The 19,901-nt window shown below is 40.6% G+C and overlaps 1 protein-coding gene across 2 annotated transcripts; it reads left to right on the top strand.

The window, feature by feature from the left end:
- The first annotated feature begins 3,061 nt into the window (after positions 1-3,061).
- On the top strand, positions 3,062-16,264 carry LOC135547418 (cell surface glycoprotein CD200 receptor 1-A-like). 2 transcript variants are annotated; one of them, XM_064976426.1, is made up of 7 exons: positions 3,062-3,505; positions 5,602-5,688; positions 6,106-6,411; positions 6,543-6,797; positions 15,348-15,456; positions 15,561-15,576; positions 15,690-16,264. In XM_064976426.1, exons 1-7 carry the CDS (start codon positions 3,436-3,438, stop codon positions 15,780-15,782), a joined length of 936 nt encoding a protein of 311 aa, XP_064832498.1. In that variant the 5' UTR covers positions 3,062-3,435; the 3' UTR covers positions 15,783-16,264. The 2 variants fall into 2 exon arrangements, with proteins under 2 accessions (XP_064832498.1, XP_064832499.1); XM_064976427.1 differs by lacking the exon at positions 5,602-5,688 and having other exon boundaries at positions 3,064-3,505.
- The last annotated feature ends 3,637 nt before the right edge of the window (positions 16,265-19,901 follow it).

The following is a 19,901-nucleotide window of genomic DNA, read 5'->3' as shown; positions in this document are numbered from 1 at the left end:
CCAGAAAACGAGCGAGCAAAGCCGGCTCGTTCCAGTCACTAGAGGCAGCGAGAGTGCGAAACTCAATAGAATAATCCGTTATGGATCGATTCCCCTGACATAGGGAAGACAGGGCCCTGGAAGCCTCCTCCCCAAAAACAGAACGGTCAAAAACCCGTATCATCTCCTCCTTAAAGTCCTGATACTGGTTAATACACTCAGCCCTCGCCTCCCAGATTGCCGTGCCCCACTCACGCGCCCGTCCGGTAAGGAGAGAAATGACGTAGGCGATGCGGGCTGCGCTCCTGGAGTAAGTGTTGGGCTGGAGAGAGAACATCACATCACACTGAGTGAGGAATGAGCGGCACTCAGTGGGCTCCCCAGAGTAACACGGCGGGTTGTTGATCCTGGGCTCCGGAGACTCGGAAACCCTGGAAGTGGGCGGTGGATCGAGGTGGAGTTGGTGAACCTGTCTTGTGAGGTCGGAGACTTGGACGGCCAGGGTTTCAACGGCATGTCGAGCAGCAGACAATTCCTCCTCGTGTCTGCCTAGCATCGCTCCCTGGATCTCGACGGCGGAGTGAAAAGGGTCCGGAGCCGCTGGGTCCATTCTTGGTCTAATTCTTCTGTTATGTACTTGAGTGAAGACCCAAAAGCGGTTTTAACAGAAAACAGAGTTCTTTAATGAAAAACAGGAATGGCATAAATCCTCTTCCAACGTAGTCAATGGAACAAAAGAACGTTAGTATAATGCAGGATGCACCTGCCAGGCGGACTCCGACAGGATAGGACAAGGTGGAAGCAAACGGGACGACAGCTTGCTTCTGGCATCAAAAACACAAACAAGAATCAGACACTGAAAGTAGCAGGAACAGAGAGAGAAATAGAGACCTAATCAGAGGGGGAAGAGATAACAGGTGGGAAAGAGTGAATGAGCTAGTTAGGGGAGATGTAGAACAGCTGAAGAATGAGAGACAGAGAAGGTAACCTAAAAAGACCAGCAGAGAGAGACAGAGTGAAGAGAAAGGACAGGAACAGACATAACAAGACATGACAGATATCTGTGCCATCTGATCGATATGCACTATATTACTGTAATGTGCTGAATCATCATGTACGTGTATTTATTTATAAAACATTTGTACATTAAGTATCCGTTTTGAACACAGTGCCACAAGGCATATTATTGATATCCAACTTTAATCCTACCTATACCCATCCTTAGTTGGAACACAAGGCATTGTTGAACATTAGTTCACATACAAATATAGTATTCGAATTGAGTGGCCATAGTATTCAGCTTTTGATCAACTTTAGATTCATTCATTATCATCAGCTCTTTTTTTCTGGTCCTTTTTTGCTAGCTTGCACATAATTACGTTTCCAAAGAACATACAGATATGCGCACAGACATAACCAATGCCCCCCTCCCCCCCCCCCACATCCTACTCATCTCTCCCCTCTGTGGTTCAGAAAAAAAAGTAACTTGATGGGTAAAAGGTAATGGGTTGTTGTTCTGCTAGACTACATCACATCTGTTTGGGGGTATTTGTTCGACCACACCCTGAATGTGCTAAATGTTTGTTCATGTCAGTTGATCTCCCATTTGAAAAGCTCAATGTGATGAAGGAGTCATCAACATCTCCCCCTCTTATGTTGAGTGTGATCGCATCTCTGCAGAGCGAGATCATTACAGTCATATGGAGAGTGTTTGTTCAACACAAACACGTATAGCACATAATACAGACCATCTAAACATCTATTAGCTGGTAATGAGTGCTCACTCTGAGACGATTAGTAATTATAAAGCCGTACCAATAATTATGTTTCAACATGAAACTAGGAACATTTTGACTTAAAGTAATGTAAGGACCTCAAAGACCTGTTGGCTGTTCTGTCACCCCACGAGCACAGCACATTATCCAGTGTTAAATCAACACCGAACGGCTAGTCCAGTGTCCATAGTGATCCACACTTTTCAATGTTACATTAACACACTGCTTATTTCCCACAGTGCCTTACCTTTTGAGTAAATTGTAGAGTTACCACCCATGACTGTATTTCTTAGTGGCAGAGACATGGTTGTTACATTCACCCATTTTTAGTCCTGTGGCCTTCATCAAGTGAGTTCCTCAGCAAATAGGCTATCATTCAGATTCAATTCTTAAACACAATACAGGTTTTAAAAAGGTATTAATTTGAGGGCCTAGTTTTATCCTAATACAGTAGCATGAAATGGATGGTTTTCAGGCCGGCAAGTCACATTATGATGGTTTGCAAAGTGATGTGTAATTACTATTGGAATCCAAGCAGCGTGGGAATGTGCAACATTTGGAATTTTTACTCACCTGCACTCAGAATGACTGCCGGGTTTGGAAGAATAAGAAATGAGACTAAACTGGAACAACCATTTCAGTAATTGGTGCAATAAGTCCAAGTAACAGATTGGATTAGTTTAGAAAAATCTATGTTATTTATATTTGAGTAGCATAAGATTAATTAGTCAATGAATATACTGTACATGCAAAAACATAGATATTGAAACAAACACAAATCAATCTGTAATAGAGCGTACTGGGAAAATGATGATAGCATTGGTTTTGGTTTAACACTGGTTTTAAATGCAAGCACTGGGGTTCTTTTAAATCAATGAGTGTTAATTTAACACTTACAGAGTTCATTTAACACATGAATGTTACACTGAAAAATCAACAATAGGTAACCCTAGACAATTTGCTGTATGTGGTTTTTGAGTTTACAATCTGATATTTTCTATGACATAATATTAATATTTAATTACGAGTATAATTATTGTGGGGGTGATAGCACTTTAAAAAAAATAACTTAAAAGAAAGAAGAGCTACCTGTTAGGGTCCATTGGACAAATTAAAATCAGTGACTTGGAACAGAATGACAGTAAGAAGTATGATAACCAGTGTTTTTAAGAGTTTTGGCAGGGCACCTGCGGTTATTACTGTTTCAGAGACTTTAAAGGCTGTGTGGCACTCTGTGGTCATGTGACAGGCGGGAGAGGAAACAGGCGTCTGAGTCAACAACCGTCACTGTGTGTGGGAGAATGAGAGCGAGAGACGTACAGAGGAAGTAGGGGAAGAGAGAGGGAGGGATTATTTAGTTTATTTAGGGGCTTGTTACAGTAACATCAGGAGTCAAATGTGTAGATCAGGACGGAGACAGCGAGCAGATATCAACTCAGATTTAGAGTTTGTAGGAAAGAGAAGAGAGCATTGAGACAGTTTAACAGTACAGTTATAACACATTGAAACAAGAGGAGACAGAAGAAACAATAATATAGGCAGTTTTAGGGTTCAGGGATAACGGTATCGTGTCCAAGGGGGAGTTTAGGATTTTGTTTTTGGGGGGGGACAGGTGGAACGAGCAGCAGTGCCTTGAGGAGTACAGGAGTATTGTCAGGAGCCATATAGAACAACCAGGGAGATGGGGAAGACATGGATTATAGGAGTCATCTCTCTCCTGGCTGTTTCTGCAACCTGGAGCTTAGAAACAGGTTTGAGAATCTCATCACTTAATTTTGTTTATCTGGCTGGTTTTGGTTCATTTTGAGTACCGTGTAAAGCAGTGGTCACCAACCTTTTCTGAGTCAAGATCACTTTCTGAATCAAAATGCAAACTGCTCTGTTTAAAAAAAAATCATGACTTAATAAAGTAAGCCTATTCAACATTAACCAAATAAATACAGTTCTGTAGCAACAAGGTTTGTGCAGTAGGCTATAGGCCAAATATATTACCACTGCATATTGGCTATGCTTGAATTGCCCTGCCAATGTTTTTCTTCTCAGACCGTTTTGAAATTATATACAAAAATGGCATATGATCACTCTGGTAATATATCATTTGTTGTATTATTATAATTATATATATATATTTTTACTGAACTAATGGCCTTGCTCTAATGGTCAGTCTGAGGGGAGGGAGGGAGCAGCACTGTGGCTGCCTGTCACCTGACCCACTGTCCCTCTGCTCTTCCTCTGCTGAGAAAAAGGGACACAGTCTTCAAACTGATGGCAAAACTCAAGTCACCACTGCATTATGTCTGCGCCACACACCAATTCATGTTGTTACTCCTATGACCATAGAAGGTGAAATATTCCTCGATATTAAACAGACACAAGCTGCTAATAATAACATTGCAAGCTTATTAGAACATTTTTTTATACTCCTTCATTGTAGCTGCAGTGCTGGTTGTAGCGTGAGTGGAAATAGGGAGAACATGCATGTTATGGCTTAAATTGTTGACAATGCTGAATAACAACTTAAACATGAACTTACTCATAAAACAGCAGTCTCTCTCTAGTCATGGTTTTAATATATTTTTTAAATCTCACAGTATCAACTTTGCTGTGCATCCAATGCTTCTTTTTACAGTCAATGGCTCAAGGAAACTGTGCAGACACAGTGATCTGAGCTATCTAATTGGCCAGTGGTAGGCCTGTAGGTGCACTTAATATACTCTCCACCTACCGCCAACAGTGCAATTTTTTATTCATTTTTTAAATCGGAAGTCAATTATTTGCTCTGGGTTTTTTACAGAAATGTTTGGTGATCGACTAGGAATGCTTTGGAGATCAGTTAGTGACCACTGGTGTAAAGGGTTAAATTATTCATAAAACATTCAAAGCATTTATCTATAGATACCCTAAATAGATATGATTATATCATACAGTCAAAATGTTTATTTTATGGCCAAAAAATACTGATCAAAAATAGATGTTTTATATTTTCCTACTGCTCTGACTAAGGAGTCCCCCGTTCTAAATTGTATACTCTGTTGGCTGCTGGTAGAATCCCCAAGGGCTCTAGATTTCTATGACATGTGTATCGAGAGTTCTGTTCTGACTACTCTGTTGTGGTCAAACTGCAGACAATGTCAGTGGAACAGATTTGGGTGATTATATAAAGATGTTTTAAACAAAAGGTTCCATTGTTTTCTACCACGGGAAGGAACATGCAGCGTATGACACGCTAGAGACTAGTGTGTGTTGGTGTGGCATGGTTTACTGATTAACTAACATATTTTCCCCTGTATTTGAGAGGAAATTGATTTGAGGCACATTAGGGGGAACGTGACATTACTAATCAGGCAGTGTATGGGGGTCCTGTGGGCTTCTGGAAACACCACAGAAGTTATATACTTGTCTAAAGTAAACATCAACAAGCATGAAAGAGCAGTGTGGGACCCAGAAAATATCCCACTTCAGAAACTTCAGTAACCTAGCAGTCATCCTCCCATGATATCACATCTTATGTATAACACTGGGAGCTGTTTTAAGAGCGGAACGATTTATGTGCTGCAATTGTTTTTAAAGTAAAAGACTTTACTGAACTTTAGAATAACGACCATTCACCTCCAATTTTTCAACTGTCACTCGTTTGTAAGACAGACACATTTTTATAAGCCATTGACTTTCATATTACTGACATCCCACTTTTCTTCCTCAAGACTGTTTTGCTGATCAACTACGACATGCTTTTCTATTGATTGAACTTACACTTGATGAAATCCTGTTTAACTGATGATGTTTGAATGCTTAACATTTTGCTAACATGATCTGCCACTAACATGCACTTTGATCATTCTCTCAGGATATAACCACAACATTTCTGTGATCTCTCACACTTCCCCTTTCCTCACCTCCACTGTGCCTCTAGGCCTACAACACGGAGTCATTGGTAAAACATACTTTTTTTTAAAAACCAAACCTGTTTCATCGCCACTATGAGCCTGCATTAGCATGTTGCCACATTTTTGGTCAAAGAGACAGATAGGGCTTTATGTTTTAGGAGAGGAGAAAGAGGAAACGAGTCATAAAAGTTTCCTGTTCCTTGGAATGAGGCCTGATAGTCTGCATGACTCTGAGAGATAGGTCTGAATATCCAACATAGCCACATCAAGCTCTTCTATATATTGTATGTGTTGTAAAAAGATAATGATACATATACGTAGGCCTATAATAATACTCATACAACTGTATCACACATGCATTTGATATGAAACCATTTATTCATTTACCGTCCATTTATCCAAAGTCATTTTTATTTAAGTAAGTACAATTCTTTGAAGTAGTTATTTTAATACTATTTCTTTAGCTGCCAGGAGTGAACATTTCCACCTGGGGAATAATGCCATCTTAAAGTGCAGCAATAAGACTTGGAGTGAGATGATCTACACCATCTGGAAAATACAACTGGGTGGAATAAAGTGTCAAATATCATCTAGTAATGATAACCAAAATCTGAACACATGCCATGATGGAAAAGCAATGCTCAACACATCCAGGGGTGAATCCTACCTGCAGATTCCAGGGTTCTCAAAGAGAGATGAAGGAATCTATCACTGTGAGTCGGTGTACAAAGCAGGAAGCTACGCCTCAAACATTGATGTATCACTAATAGGTAAGAAACCTTCATAGAACTGTACAGTTTAGCATGACTTCTGTGTGCTTTCATTTCTCTATATTGCCAAATACAAAATACATGTGTTGTTCTCAATATGCCTATTTCCCCCCTCTTCCCCCTGTGTGCAGCCCCTCCCAATGTGTTTGCCTGGCTAGAGTGGGAGGGCAGTAGGCAGGTGGCTGTGTGTTTGGCTGAAGGGGGGAAACCAGCTGCCTCCATCTCCTGGAGTGAAAACTGGAACTCTACTTCAACCACCACATTGAACCTAGATGGCTTCAACAAAGTAGAGAGTCGATTGGTCCTGCCTGAGGGGGTTGCTACGGGCAACCTGACTTGTGCTGTCATACATCCCTCCTGGGAAGAGGTGCATATGGTGACACCAGGTACAGAATGACTATTTAGAATTTAGAAGGACACTGTATTTAGAAGGACACTATGACTAATATCTCACTCTTTTAGAATAGGAGTGAACATCTTAGCTTTTTTAGTGAATAAAATCCTTCAGGGTCTATTGACAAAGTTTACGAGATTGAATGTAAATTAAATAGGATGGGATGATGGTAACCCACTGGGCACAAGCTGGTTGAATCAACGTTGTTTCAGAGTAATTTGTCAACGTATTGTGACGTGGAATCTACATGGAAAATACATTGGATTTGAAAAAAGTAATCAACTTGTTTTGAGGGTGAAATTTCAACCAAAGAATCTCCAACGGCTCTCGTCATCATTGTAACCAATTTTCAACATAAACAAACATTGTGTAAAATATGTTGAATATGTACCTTTGAAACAATGTCAGATCTTCAATGTTATGTCCACTATCAGAAAACAAACTAAAGGTTGGGCAGCACCTGCTGCAGAGTTGATCTATCGAACATCTATTCATTTTGTCTCCCATCCAGGGTTTTAACCAAACCCAGGCCTGCTTAAGCTTTGATATTTGCCATTGACTACTACCAATGTGCTTCTGTGAGAATTATTATAAGGAGATCTCTTAATAACTAAATATTTTTGTTGTTGATATCAGTCATTCCAAAGGATAGGTGTGACAAAGCAAATGAAATGTAACCATACTTTATAAGTCATACACTGTATCATAAAAAATTAGATTTAGGCCTTATATATATTGTATAGTATTTGCAAAGTCATCAACAGCTATTGTTTCAATGCAACCCAGCGTTCAACGAAAAAGAGACAATACATATAGGACTAGGGTTTCAATCTTGGTTTGACTTCAAGTTGAATCATTAGTGTGTTGGATTCACATCTCCATCTCAACCAAAAATCAAAGTTAAAGAATATGACTATATATAATTAAACTTTAAGTGCACTTTCAATAAAGTTTGATTAGATTTAGTCCTATTCTTTAACTTCGAATCCTGTTTGAGTTGAGATGGAGACATGAACCCAACATATCAATTATACATTTGTAGACCTACTGGAATTAAAGCCAGACTAAGGGCACTATTCAATTTGTAAAGCTGAAGCGTTATCCACTCTGCGCTAGATTTTTTAAATGTAATTTCCGATTGAGCCAACATATGCAGTGTTTACTGTGAGTGCAATCTCAGCAAAAGTGGGAACATTGCCTCTAAATTTAAATCGCGCTTTAAAGCTGAACTTCCACAATGCGGATTGAATAGAGCCCTAAGTCAGTGGCACAAAATATACCCTGCCTTTGGTAAATATTCTGACCACTTGACTTTTTCCACATTTTGTTACGTTATAGCCTTTTTCTAAAATAGATTAAATAAAAGAAAATCCTCTGCAATGCCCCATAATGATGTAGCTAAAACAGAAATGTATTAAAATAAAAAGTATTCCTTTTGCTATTAGACTCAAAATTGAGCTCAGGCGAATCCTGTTGATCATCCTTGAAATGTTTCTACAACTTGATTGGAGTCCACCTGTGGTAAATTCCATTGTTCGTACATAATTTGGAAAGGCACATACCTGTCTATATGAGGTCCCACAGTTGACAGTGAATGTCAGACAGAAACCAAGCCATGAGGTCAAAGAAATTGCCCGTAGAGCTCAAAGAAAGAATCGTGTCGAGGCACAGATCTGGGGAAGGGTACCAAAACATTTCTAAAGCATTGAAAGTCCCCAAGAAGACAGTGGCCTCCATCATTCTTAAATGGAAGAAGTTTGGAACCACTAAGACTTCCTAGAGCTGGCCGCCAGGCCAAACTGAGCAATCGGGGGAGGGAGGGCCTTGGTCAGGGAGGGGACTAAGATCCCAATGGTCACTCTGACAGAGCTCTAGAGTTCCTTTGTGGAGATGAGAGAACTTTCCAGAAGGACAACCATCTCTGCAGCACTCAACCAATCAGGCCTTTATGGTAGAGTGGCCAGACAGAAGCCACTTCTCTGTAAAAGGCACATAGCAGCCCGCTTGGTGTTTGCCAAAAGGCACCTAAGGACTCTCAGACCATGAGAAACAAGATTATCTGGTCTGATGAAAGCAAGATTGAACTCTTTGGCCTGAATGCCAAGCATCACATCTGGAGGAACCCTGGCACCATCCCTACTGTGAAGCATGGTGGTGGCAGCATCATGCTGTGGGGATGTTTGTCAGTGGCAGAGACTGGGAGACTAGTCAAGATCGAGGCAAAGATGAACGGAGCAAAGTACAGAGAGATCCTTAATGAAAATCTGCTCCAGAGCGCTCAGGACCTCAGACTGGGGCGACGTTTCACCTTCCAACAGGACAAAGACCCTAAGCACACAGCCAAGAAAATGCCAGAGTGGCTATGGGACAAGTTTCTGAATGTCCTTGAGTGGCCCAGCCAGAGCCCGGACTTGAACCCAATCAAATATCTATGGAAAGATCTGAAAATAGCTGTGCAGCAACACATCCCATCCAACTTGACAGAGCTTGAGAGGATCTGCAGAGAAGAATGGGAAAACCTCCCCAAATACAGGTGTGCCAATTTTGTAGCGTCATACCCAAGAAGACTTGAGGGCTGTAATTGCTGCCAAAGGAGCTTCAACAAAGTACTGAATATTTCATTTTTTTAAATGTTACATTTTTGCTTTGTCTTTATGGTGTATTGGGTGCACAGTAGATTTATGAGAAGGGGAAAAAACAATTTAATCAATTGTAGAATAAGGCTGTAACATAACAAACTGTGTATAAAAGTCATGGGGTCCGAATACCCCTCAAATGTTGCGTCTACAACCAAACACAATTCACTTTTGCAATACAGTAAATAGCCGATTAAATTGTTGACAAGTTAACAGATTATATGTTGGATTTACGTCCCCAACTAAACCAAAAATAATAGTTAAAGAATAGGATTAAGCCAGTTGCTCAGATGAAACTATTTATTCTTTAGATTTTCTTTAAATCAAATCAAATGTTATTTGTTACATGCGCCGAATACAACAGGTAGACCTTATAGTGAAATGCTTATTTACAAGCCCTTAACCAACAATGCAGTTTTAAGAAAAATCCCCCCCCTACACAAAAAAAACAAGAAAAAGTTACAAATAATTAAAGAGCAGTAAAATTACAATAGTGAGGCTATATACTGTATAGGGCGTACCGGTACAGAGTCGGGGGGCACCGGTAAGTCGAGGTAATTCAAGGTAATTGAGGTAGTATGTACATGTAGGTGGAGTTACTAAAATGACTATGCATAGATAATACCAGAGAGTTGCATTGTAAAAGAGGAGGGGAATGCAAATAGCAGAAGAGAACAGTCTATGACTATGGTGGCTGGAGTCTTCCTCTGACACCGCCTGGTATAGAGGTCTTGGATGGCAGGAAGCTTGGTCCCAAATCAAATCAAATCAAATGTTATTTGTCACATACACATGGTTAACAGACTACTAACTACCTTATACACAACTACCTTATACACACAAGTGTAAAGGACTGAATAAGAATATGTACATTAAAATATATGAATGAGCAATGGCTGAACGGAATAGGCAAGATGCAGTAGATGGTATAGAGTATAGTATATATATATGAGATGAGTAATGTAGGGTTTGTAAACATTATATAAAGTGGCATTGTTTAAAGTGGCTAGTGATACATTTATTACGTACATTTGTTCATTATTAAAGTGGCTAGAGATGAGTCAGTATGTTGGCAGCAGCCACTCAATGTTAGTGATGGCTGTTTAACAGTCTGAAGGCCTTGAGATAGAAGCTGTTTTTCAGTCTCTCGGTCCCCGCTTTGATGCACTTGTACTGACCTCGCCTTCTGGATGATAGCGGGGTGAACAGGCAGTGGCTCGGGGGGTTGTTGTCCTTGATGATCTTTTTGGCCTTCCTGTGACATCAGGTTGTGTAGATGTCCTGAAGGGCCGGTAGTTTGTCCCCGGTGATGCGTTGTGCAGACCTCACTACCCTCTGGAGAGCCTTACGGTTGTGGGCAGTGCAGTTACCATACCAGGCAATGATACAGCTGACAGGATGCTCTCAATTGTGCATCTGTAAAAGTTTGTGAGTGTTTTTGGTGACAAGCCTAATTTCTTCAGCCTCCTGAGGTTGAAGAGGCGCTGCTGCGCCTTCTTCACCACGCTGTCTGTGTGGGTGGACCATTTCAGTTTGTCCAGGAATTAAAACTCTCCACCCTCTCCACTACTGTCCCGTCAATGAATATATGTAGCTGCTCCCTCTGCTGTTTCCTGAAGTCCATGATCATCTCCTTTGTTTTGTTGACATTGAGTGTGAGTTTATTTTCCTGACACCAGACTCCAAGGGCCCTCACCTCCTCCCTGTAGGCCGTCTCATCGTTGTTGGTAATCAAGAGGGCCACCATTGTTCCTGTTCCCAAGGAAGCAAAGGTAACTGAGCGAAAAGACTATGTACTGGGCCATACTCACTACCCTCTGTAGTGCCTTGCGTTCAGAGGCTGAGCAGGTGCCATGCCAGGCAGTGATGAAACCAGTCAGGATGCTCTTGATGGTGCAGCTGTAGAACATTTTGAGGATCTGAGGACCCATGCCAAAACTCTTCAGTCTCCTGAGGTGAAATTTGTTTTGTCATGCCCTCTTCACAACTGTCTTGGTGTGCTTGGACCATGTTAGTTTGTTGGTGATGTGGACGCCAAGGAACTTGAAGCTTTCAACCTGCTCCACTACAGCCCCGTTGATGACAATTGGGGCGTGCTCGGTCCTCCTTTTCCTGTAGTCCACAATCATCTCCCTTGTCTTGATCATGTTGAGGGAGAGGTTGTTGTCCTTGCACCACATGGTCAGGTCTCTGACCTCCTCCCTATATGCTGTCTCGATCATGCCTACCACTGTTGTATCATCGGCAAACTGAATGATAGTGTTGGAGGCGTGCCTGGCCGTACAGTCATGAGTGAACAGGGAATACATGAGGGGACTGAGCATACACCCCTGAGGGGCCCCCGTGTTGAGGATCAGCGTGGCACGGATTTGTTGTTACCTACCCTTACCACCTGGCCCGTCAGGAAGTCCAGAATCCAGTTGCAGAGGGAGGTGTTTAGTCCCAGGGTCCTTAACTTAGTGATGAGCTTTGAGTGCACTATGGTGTTGAACGCTGAGCTGTAGTCAATGAATAACATTCTCACATAGGTGTTCCTTTTGTCCAGGTGGGAACGGACAGTGCAGAGTGCAATAGCGATTGCATCATCTGTGGATCTGATGGGGTGGTATGCAAATTGGAGTGAGTCTAGGGTTTCTGGGATAATGATGTTGATGTGAGCCATGACCAGCCTTTCAAAGCAATTCAAGGGCTACAGACGTGAGTGCTACAGGTAGTCATTTAGGCAGGTTACCTTCGCGTTCTTGGGCACAGGTACTATGGTGGTCTGCTTGAAACATGTTGGTATTACAGACTCAGATAGGGAGAGGTTGAAAATGTCAGTGAAGACACTTGCCAGTTGATCAGCGCATACTTGGAGTATACATCCTGATAATCCACCAGGCCCTGCGGCCTTGTGAATGTTGTCCTGTTCAAAGGTCTTACTCACATCAGCTTCAGAGAACGTGATGACATAGTCGTCCGGAACAGCTGATGCTCTCAAGCGTGCTTTAGTGTTACTTGCCTAGAAGCGAGCAAAGACGTAATTTAGTTTGTCTGGTAGGCTTGTGGCACTGGGCAGCTCTTGGCTGTGCTTCCCTTTGTAGTCTGTAATAGTTTTCAAGCGCTGCCAGGTGTAGTATGACTCGATCTTAGTCCTGTATTGTGGCTTTGCCTGTTTGATGGTTCGTTGGAGGGCATAGGAGGATTTCTTATAAGCTTCCGGGTTAGAGTCCTGCTCCTTGAAAGCGGCAGCTCTACCCTTTAGCTCAGTGCAGATGTTGCCTATAGTCCATGGGTTCTGGTTGGGGTACGTACATACAGTCACTGTAGGGATGACGTCATCGATGCACTTATTGACAAAGCCAGTGACTGATGTGATGTATTCCTCAATGCCATCTGAAGAGTCCTGGAACATATTCCAGTCTGTGCTTGCAAAACAGTCCTGTAGCTTAGCATCTGCTTCATCTAATCACTTTTTATTGACCAAGTCAATGATGCTTCCTGTTTAAATTTTTTTCTTGTTAGCAGGAATCAGGAGGATAGTATTATGGTCAGATTTGCCAAATGGAGGTCGAGGGAGAGCTTTGTAAGTGCCTCTGTGTGTGGAGTAAATGTGGTCTAGAGTTGTTTTCCCTCTGGCTGCACATTTAACATGCTGATTTATGTTACGCTGCGTTAAAGTCCCCTGCCACTAGGAGCGCTGCCTCTGGATGAGTGATTTCCTGTTTGCTTATGGCCATACACAGCTCTTTGAGTGCGGTCTTAGTGCCAGCATTGTTTTTGGTGGTAAATTGACAGCTATGAAAAATATAGATGAAAACTCTCCAGGTAGATACTGTTGTCTACAGCTTATCATGGGATACTCTACCTCAGGCGAGCAAAACCTCTACTTCCTTAGATATCGTGCACCAGCTGTTGTTTACAAATATACATAGACCGCCACCCCTTGTCTTACCAGAGGCTGCTGTTCTATCCTACCGATACAGTGTATAACCCGCCAGCTGTATTTTATTTATGTTGTCGTTCAGACACGACTCTGTGAAACATAAGATATTACAGTTTTTAATGTCCCGTTGGTAGGATATACATGCTTGTAGTTCCTCCACTTTATTATCAAGCGATTGTACGTTGTCTAATAGTACCGATGGCAAAGGCAGATTAGCAACATGTCGCCGGATCCTCACAAGGCACCCCGATCTCTTTCTGCGAAACCTCCGTCTCTTTCTCCTGAGAATGATGGAGATGAGGGCCTGTTCGGGTGTCCCGTCCGCCTCATTAACCTTTCTAGGTTAGAGGGCAGTATTTTGACGTCCGGAAGAAAAGCGTGCCCAAAGAAAACTGCCAGTTACTCAGGCCCAGAAGCTAGGATATGCATATGCATGGTAGTATTGGATAGAAAACACTCTAATGTTTCCAAAACTTTTAAAATAATGTCTGTGAGTATAACAGAACTGATATGGCAGGCGAAAACCTGAGGAAAATCCATCCAGGAAGTGGCATTCTTTTGAATTGAGTGTTTTTCCATTGAAAGCCTATCCACCATATACATGGATGGGACCTAGATTGCAGTTCCTATGGCTTCCACTAGATGTCAACAGTCTTTAGACATTGTTTCAGGATTATTTTCTGAAAAACGAGTAAGAATGAGACCATTTTCTGAGTGGTCCCTCGAATGAACAAGAGCTTTTTGCGCGTGCGACCGGGAGTGCGCCCCCCGTTCTTTTTCCTTTGTATTGAATATGCTATTGTCCGGTTGAAATATTATTGATTATAAAGACAATAGATAACCTGAGGATGAATAAAAAACATAGTTTGACATGTTTGGACAAACTTACCGGTACTATTTGGATCTATTCGTCTGCCTGTTGTGACCGCCATTGAGCCAGTGGATTACTGAACAAAACGCACCAACAAAACTGAGTTTTGTGTATATAAAGAGGGACTTTACCGAACAAAACAAACATTTATTGTGTAACATGGAGTCTTGTGAGTGCAACCATAAGAAGATCATCAAAGGTAAGTGATTCATTTTATTGATATTTCAAACTTTTGTGACTAATCTACTTGGCTGGAAAATGTTTGTATGCTTTTGTAAGCAGGGCGCTGTCCTCAGATAATTGCATGGTATGCTTTCGCCATAAAGCCTTTTTGAAATCTGACACAGTGGCTGAATTAACAAGATGTTCATCTTCAAGCCGATGTATAACACTTGTATATTTTATGAATGTTTATTATGATTATTTCTGTACTTTGAGTTTGGCACTCTGCAATTTCACCGGATGTTGGCCAGGTGGGACGCTAGCGTGGTTGCGTTGTCAATCAAACACTATTCAATATAACTATACAGTAAATACATAGCATACAGTTAAGGCTGTCTTACAAACTAATGTAGTTCGAACAGTATTTATTCAACCTTAAAATGAGTAGTACATCCATTGCCTACTGTAGCCTAACTATAAATATATTCTTATGTAATCATAGAACTCGTGCATGATCGAGATAGCATGCAAAGATCACAGGTCTGTGGAGATCTTCCCAATTTCTATAATAATCTGGGCAGAATCTCAAACAGCAATAATCACTTGCACTGGGTACTTTTGTATAAATACAAAATATCGGACATTGTATTCCCATTTAAATGGTTGAAAGCGCAGTGATAACACATTTAGATGACAACGAAACCAAAAATTAGACATTGTTTTTCCAGTGGAATTTAGTTGTGCTTTTAGATGGTTAAAAGCATAGTGATAACACATTGGGTATTCATCAAATTTATGGCTGTCTGTTTGAGTAGGTGAATAATCGTTGAAATCTCATTGATCAACGTCTCAACCAAATATTACCCAAATGTCCATGTTGAAATAACGTGGTGAACAGTGGGAAATTTATTCTAATTCTGATTATTTATACTTTTCTCTCCCTGTCAGGAATCGTCATACCCTGGCGATTAGTCATAATCTCCGTGGGAACTATAAGCTTCATCATGGCTATTCTGGGGTGTTTATACGTCACACGAAAACACCCCTGCAGAATTAGGTATGAATATTCATTATTCTAATGATTTTGATCTTTTATGATAAAAATGATTTGGTTCAATGTTATTGCTTGTATAATAAAGAGCTTTATCTGTGTATTCACAGCCCCAAGGCTCCTCAGGTATGTATGAGCTATATCCTACGTTGTGTTACGTTACATTACCTTAATACCTGTATGTTTTGTGTAGATAGCAGTTTACTGTAAATAGTGATGAGTCTCTGTTTCTCTCCCAGTCACAGGACTATGTGGAGGAAGTAGAACCCTACGCCAGCTATATACAAAGTGCCAATTTAATCTACAACTCCTCTGCAGGCCTGTTCACATAACACACAAACCCCTGCATGACACTCTGCGGACTTTGAGGTTGAAGAAAATGATCCAGTAAACAAGGGAATGATGGAGGACATGACACAGAGCTTCTGTTACAAAAGGAAAACCTCACAGATCTGATCACTCCTGACTGACGTGAGAAAATGGCAAAAAACAGACATTTCTACAACCGAAGAGATGTGGGCAGATGAGAGATGATCTTTCCAGTTTAGCATTTTCACAATTTGCACAATGAAAACTATGAATTGCTGTGTAGTCAGCACAACTGTATACCACTGCTCTCATAACACACGCTTGACTGTTCCCACACTCCTGCCATCTACAAATCATGGGGAAGAGTGCAATTTTGATTTTATTCAAAATCTCAATTTATATAATACTGATGTGTAATTACAGTGTTTTTGTTGAGTTTATATTTATGATTGAATTTAAATATCAAGTTTGTTATATAATAAAAACAGATTCTTTATATTTGAAACCTACATCCAGAGTTAATGGAGAAAGGATTTGAAGCGCACACAACATTCTCTGTGGTTACATTCATGAGACAAGAGTTTGACTCTGTCATGTCTTGTTATGTCTGTTCCTGTCCTTTCTCTTCACTCTGTCTCTCTCTGCTGGTCTTTTTAGGTTACCTTCTCTGTCTCTCATTCTTCAGCTGTTCTACATCTCCCCTAACTAGCTCATTCACTCCTTCCCACCTGTTCTCTCTTCCCCCTCTGATTAGGTCTCTATTTCTCTCTCTGTTCCTGCTACTTTCAGTGTCTGATTCTTGTTTGTGTTTTTGATGCCAGAAGCAAGCTGTCGTCCCGTTTGCTTCCACCTTGTCCTATCCTGTCGGAGTCCGCCTGGCAGGTGCATCCTGCATTATACTAACGTTCTTTTTGTTCCATTGACTACGTTGGAAGAGGATTTATGCCATTCCTGTTTTTCATTAAAGAACTCTGTTTTCTGTTAAAACCGCTTTTGGGTCTTCACTCAAGTACATAACAGACTCTGAGAACTAAGATAACAACTAAACTTTTTAATTTAATCAATTGCTTTTGAGTCGGAAAATGTGTGTTTGCAGTGGTGGAAGTACTCAAATGTAGTAAAACTAAAGAGTAAAACTAAAGATACCTTAATAGAAAACGACTCAAGTAAAAGTAAAAGCCACCCAGTAAAATACTACTTGAGTAAAAGTTCTGCAAATGTTCTCATTGATGAAACATCTTTCTGTTCCTAAAACTAGAATATGTTATGAACACAGTGCACTAAGTTTAATAGACTTGACGTTTTGTCAAAAAACATTTTTAAATGCGTTGTTTTAAAGGAGTGCTGGGTCGAATTGGGTTTGCACCCATGCACACTTCACAAAGGAGGCATTCCCTAATGGAAATGTGCAAATACATGCTACAATGCACCAGTAGGATCTCGCTAGCTCGTGCATGACTTTGTCCACCTCATTGCTTGTTCTGCCCACTATGTATCATTTGCTCCCACTGTAAACAACACAGATTAACTATCTTGGGTTAGTTATCAATATCGTTTGCATACTGTTGAGTGCTTTCCATAAAGCAGGGGATGTGCACCCTCTGCTGGAGAATATAGGTGAACTAATTTTATGAGAAAGAGGGTATGTTAAGGGCTGCATTCCAAATTCAAAGTAGACAACCCTCAGCCCTTGAATTAAGTTTTACATCTTCACATCCAAGTGTACCTTAAATGTCCGTTGCCCAAGTGACGATGAGTGATGATTGGAGAAACAACGTCCATGGTGGAAATCTTGAAATTGAGCATAAAACCAACCAACCTAAAGCTGTTAATGTACCTAGCAAGCTAACTTAGCTAGCTAGCACTCCTGTCAGCTAAAAAATCTGTTTATGAAGGTAGCTACGTTTTACAGGGTCATCACTAGGAGACAAAGCCAATTTGCGAACACAAATATCAATGTAATCTATACATTTCTTTTCTAAATTTGACACTTCGCAGCTACCGCAGTATGACATGTTTTTATACATTTTATAAATGTTATTTTATTTATTTTATTATATTATTTATTTAACCTTTATTTAACTAGGCAAGTCAGTTAAGAACAAATTCTTATTTACAATGACGGCCTACCAAAAGGCCTCCTGTGGGGACGGGGGCCAGGGATTAAAAATAAAATATAAATACAATATAAATATAGGAAAAAACACACATCACAACAAGACAACACAACACTACATAAAGAGAGATCTAAGACAACAACATAGCAAGGCAGCAACACATGACAACACAGCATGGTATCAACACAACATAACAACATGTGACTACAGTTATCATTAAAATGTAGGTCATGGCAACCCCACAAGCGATCAAAGTTCTTCACTCGCTACCTCAAGCTAAATCGTCGGTTCGAGGGGGCAACGTTAGTGAATTGGACCTCCACTGAAGATGGCAATCAAACTGTATCCAGATTCCCTAAAGCGAAAGTAGCTAGCGCAAGGGCTGAGGGGTTAAAAATTGCATGCTTGGACTGCAGCTTAGATTTCCTTTCCACAAAGACGTTTTCTATGAGTTCACCTCTTTCCTAACCACAAATCTCAAAGAAGAAGGACAGGGGAATACAGTAATGTGAAAACTCATGGTGGATTTTCCTCCATCTTGCTTTCACAAATTTTGTGATGTTAGAAACCCAGTTATGACAAATCAAGGGAGTAGTGTAGGAGACTAGTAAAGGAAGTCCAGTATAAGTAGGCTTAGTGATACAGAGTGACAAAGCAACATATAGGTTGAATCTATAGTGTGGCTCACCTAGGATTTGAAACAATCACCTGCTGATTATCAGTCCATATGATCCATTTTGATGAGCATGGACCTTGAATTGAAACATGTTTTGGTTAACATACTTAAGTTGTAGGCTATTATGTGATTTGTGATTAATGCTGACTAAAGAGGGAGCTAAATTGATCTATTTTGACAGAGGTTCTATTTTTTACCTGCTAAGGATCCACATTATTAGCTATTTACGTCTTTGACAATTACTCTTTGTCTTCTTCTCTTTAGTATTAAAGAAACCCCAAAATATGAATTGATTCAATCTTGAAGTTGCAGAAAATTGTCTGCCGTTGATTGTTGCCATTGATGTTATAAACGTAAGGATACAAAAGTTCTAACGAATTTGATTTAATCCATCTTTGCATCCATCATTGATAGGAATACGACAGTTCCTGGTGATTTTGAGAAACAGCTAAGACCGGTTCACAAAACACCAGTATCTCCAATCCCGCTCTCACCTTACTGTATCTCATTCAAATAGATTTGTGCAAAGAAAATATTTAGCATAAAATTCAAACTCGTAATTCTATCGCAAACCATAAACATCTCATCTCTCACAGGGTGTGTGTGTGGTGTGGTTGGTAGTTGTATCTCAGGGGTCAGTATGATAGCTATAGCCTTTGAATCTCTGGCCTGTATGTTCCCTCTGTCAAGAGGCCAAATAAACCACATAGAGAGTTTGAACTAAAGCATCCGTTTCTCTCAGGGAAAAAAATGTAAAAATTAACATAAGCATAATGTGACTGTAAAACATAATTAAACACAACTATAGAAGCACATAATTCCTGCAACCACACTGCATCAAGAAAAGGTACATTTGTGGGTGCTATCATAGTCACATCTAGGGTCTTTTGGTCCAGGAAGGTGCTGTCCAGCTTGCCCCAGGCCTATGTCCCCCCCCTCTACACACACACACACATTGTACATGAGGTCAGCCCATGAAGACATAGTCATCTGCGCAGTCTTCTTTAATTAACGACTGGTGGGCGAGGCAAGTTGGAGGTTTAACAATGGCGTAGTCACAGTCGTTAGCGTGATAATCTATTATGACACCTGTTGTCTTGGTGTTGCTATGGTCAATGGTGGCGTATGTCACATCCTCTTCCTGTCACAAAATGGAAACAATGAGGTGAAACAAAAGGTATGTTGTAATTGTCTTAAATAAGCTTCCTTTCCTTGTATCTTTTCCTTTATGATAAGGGCCAGGAATTATCCCTGACCACGTGACCTGATTAGGAAAAACTTGTTGGCTAAAATAGAATATACATTTTTAAAATAACTCCTCTCCACCATGACCACTGATCTAGTGAGAA

The sequence above is a fragment of the Oncorhynchus masou genome, chromosome 10 (assembly GCF_036934945.1).
Source record: "Oncorhynchus masou masou isolate Uvic2021 chromosome 10, UVic_Omas_1.1, whole genome shotgun sequence".
Taxonomy (NCBI): domain Eukaryota; kingdom Metazoa; phylum Chordata; class Actinopteri; order Salmoniformes; family Salmonidae; genus Oncorhynchus; species Oncorhynchus masou.
This window is presented reverse-complemented; position numbering and strand designations above follow the sequence as displayed.

Coding starts and splice junctions, on each gene's coding strand:
- LOC135547418 (XM_064976426.1), top strand. CDS start 3,436: ATGGGGAAGACATGGATTATAGGAGTCATCTCTCTCCTGGCTGTTTCT. Junction 5,689..6,105: donor CCTACAACACGGAGTCATTG/GTAAAACATACT, acceptor CTATTTCTTTAG/CTGCCAGGAGTGAACATTTC. Junction 6,412..6,542: donor CATTGATGTATCACTAATAG/GTAAGAAACCTT, acceptor CCCTGTGTGCAG/CCCCTCCCAATGTGTTTGCC.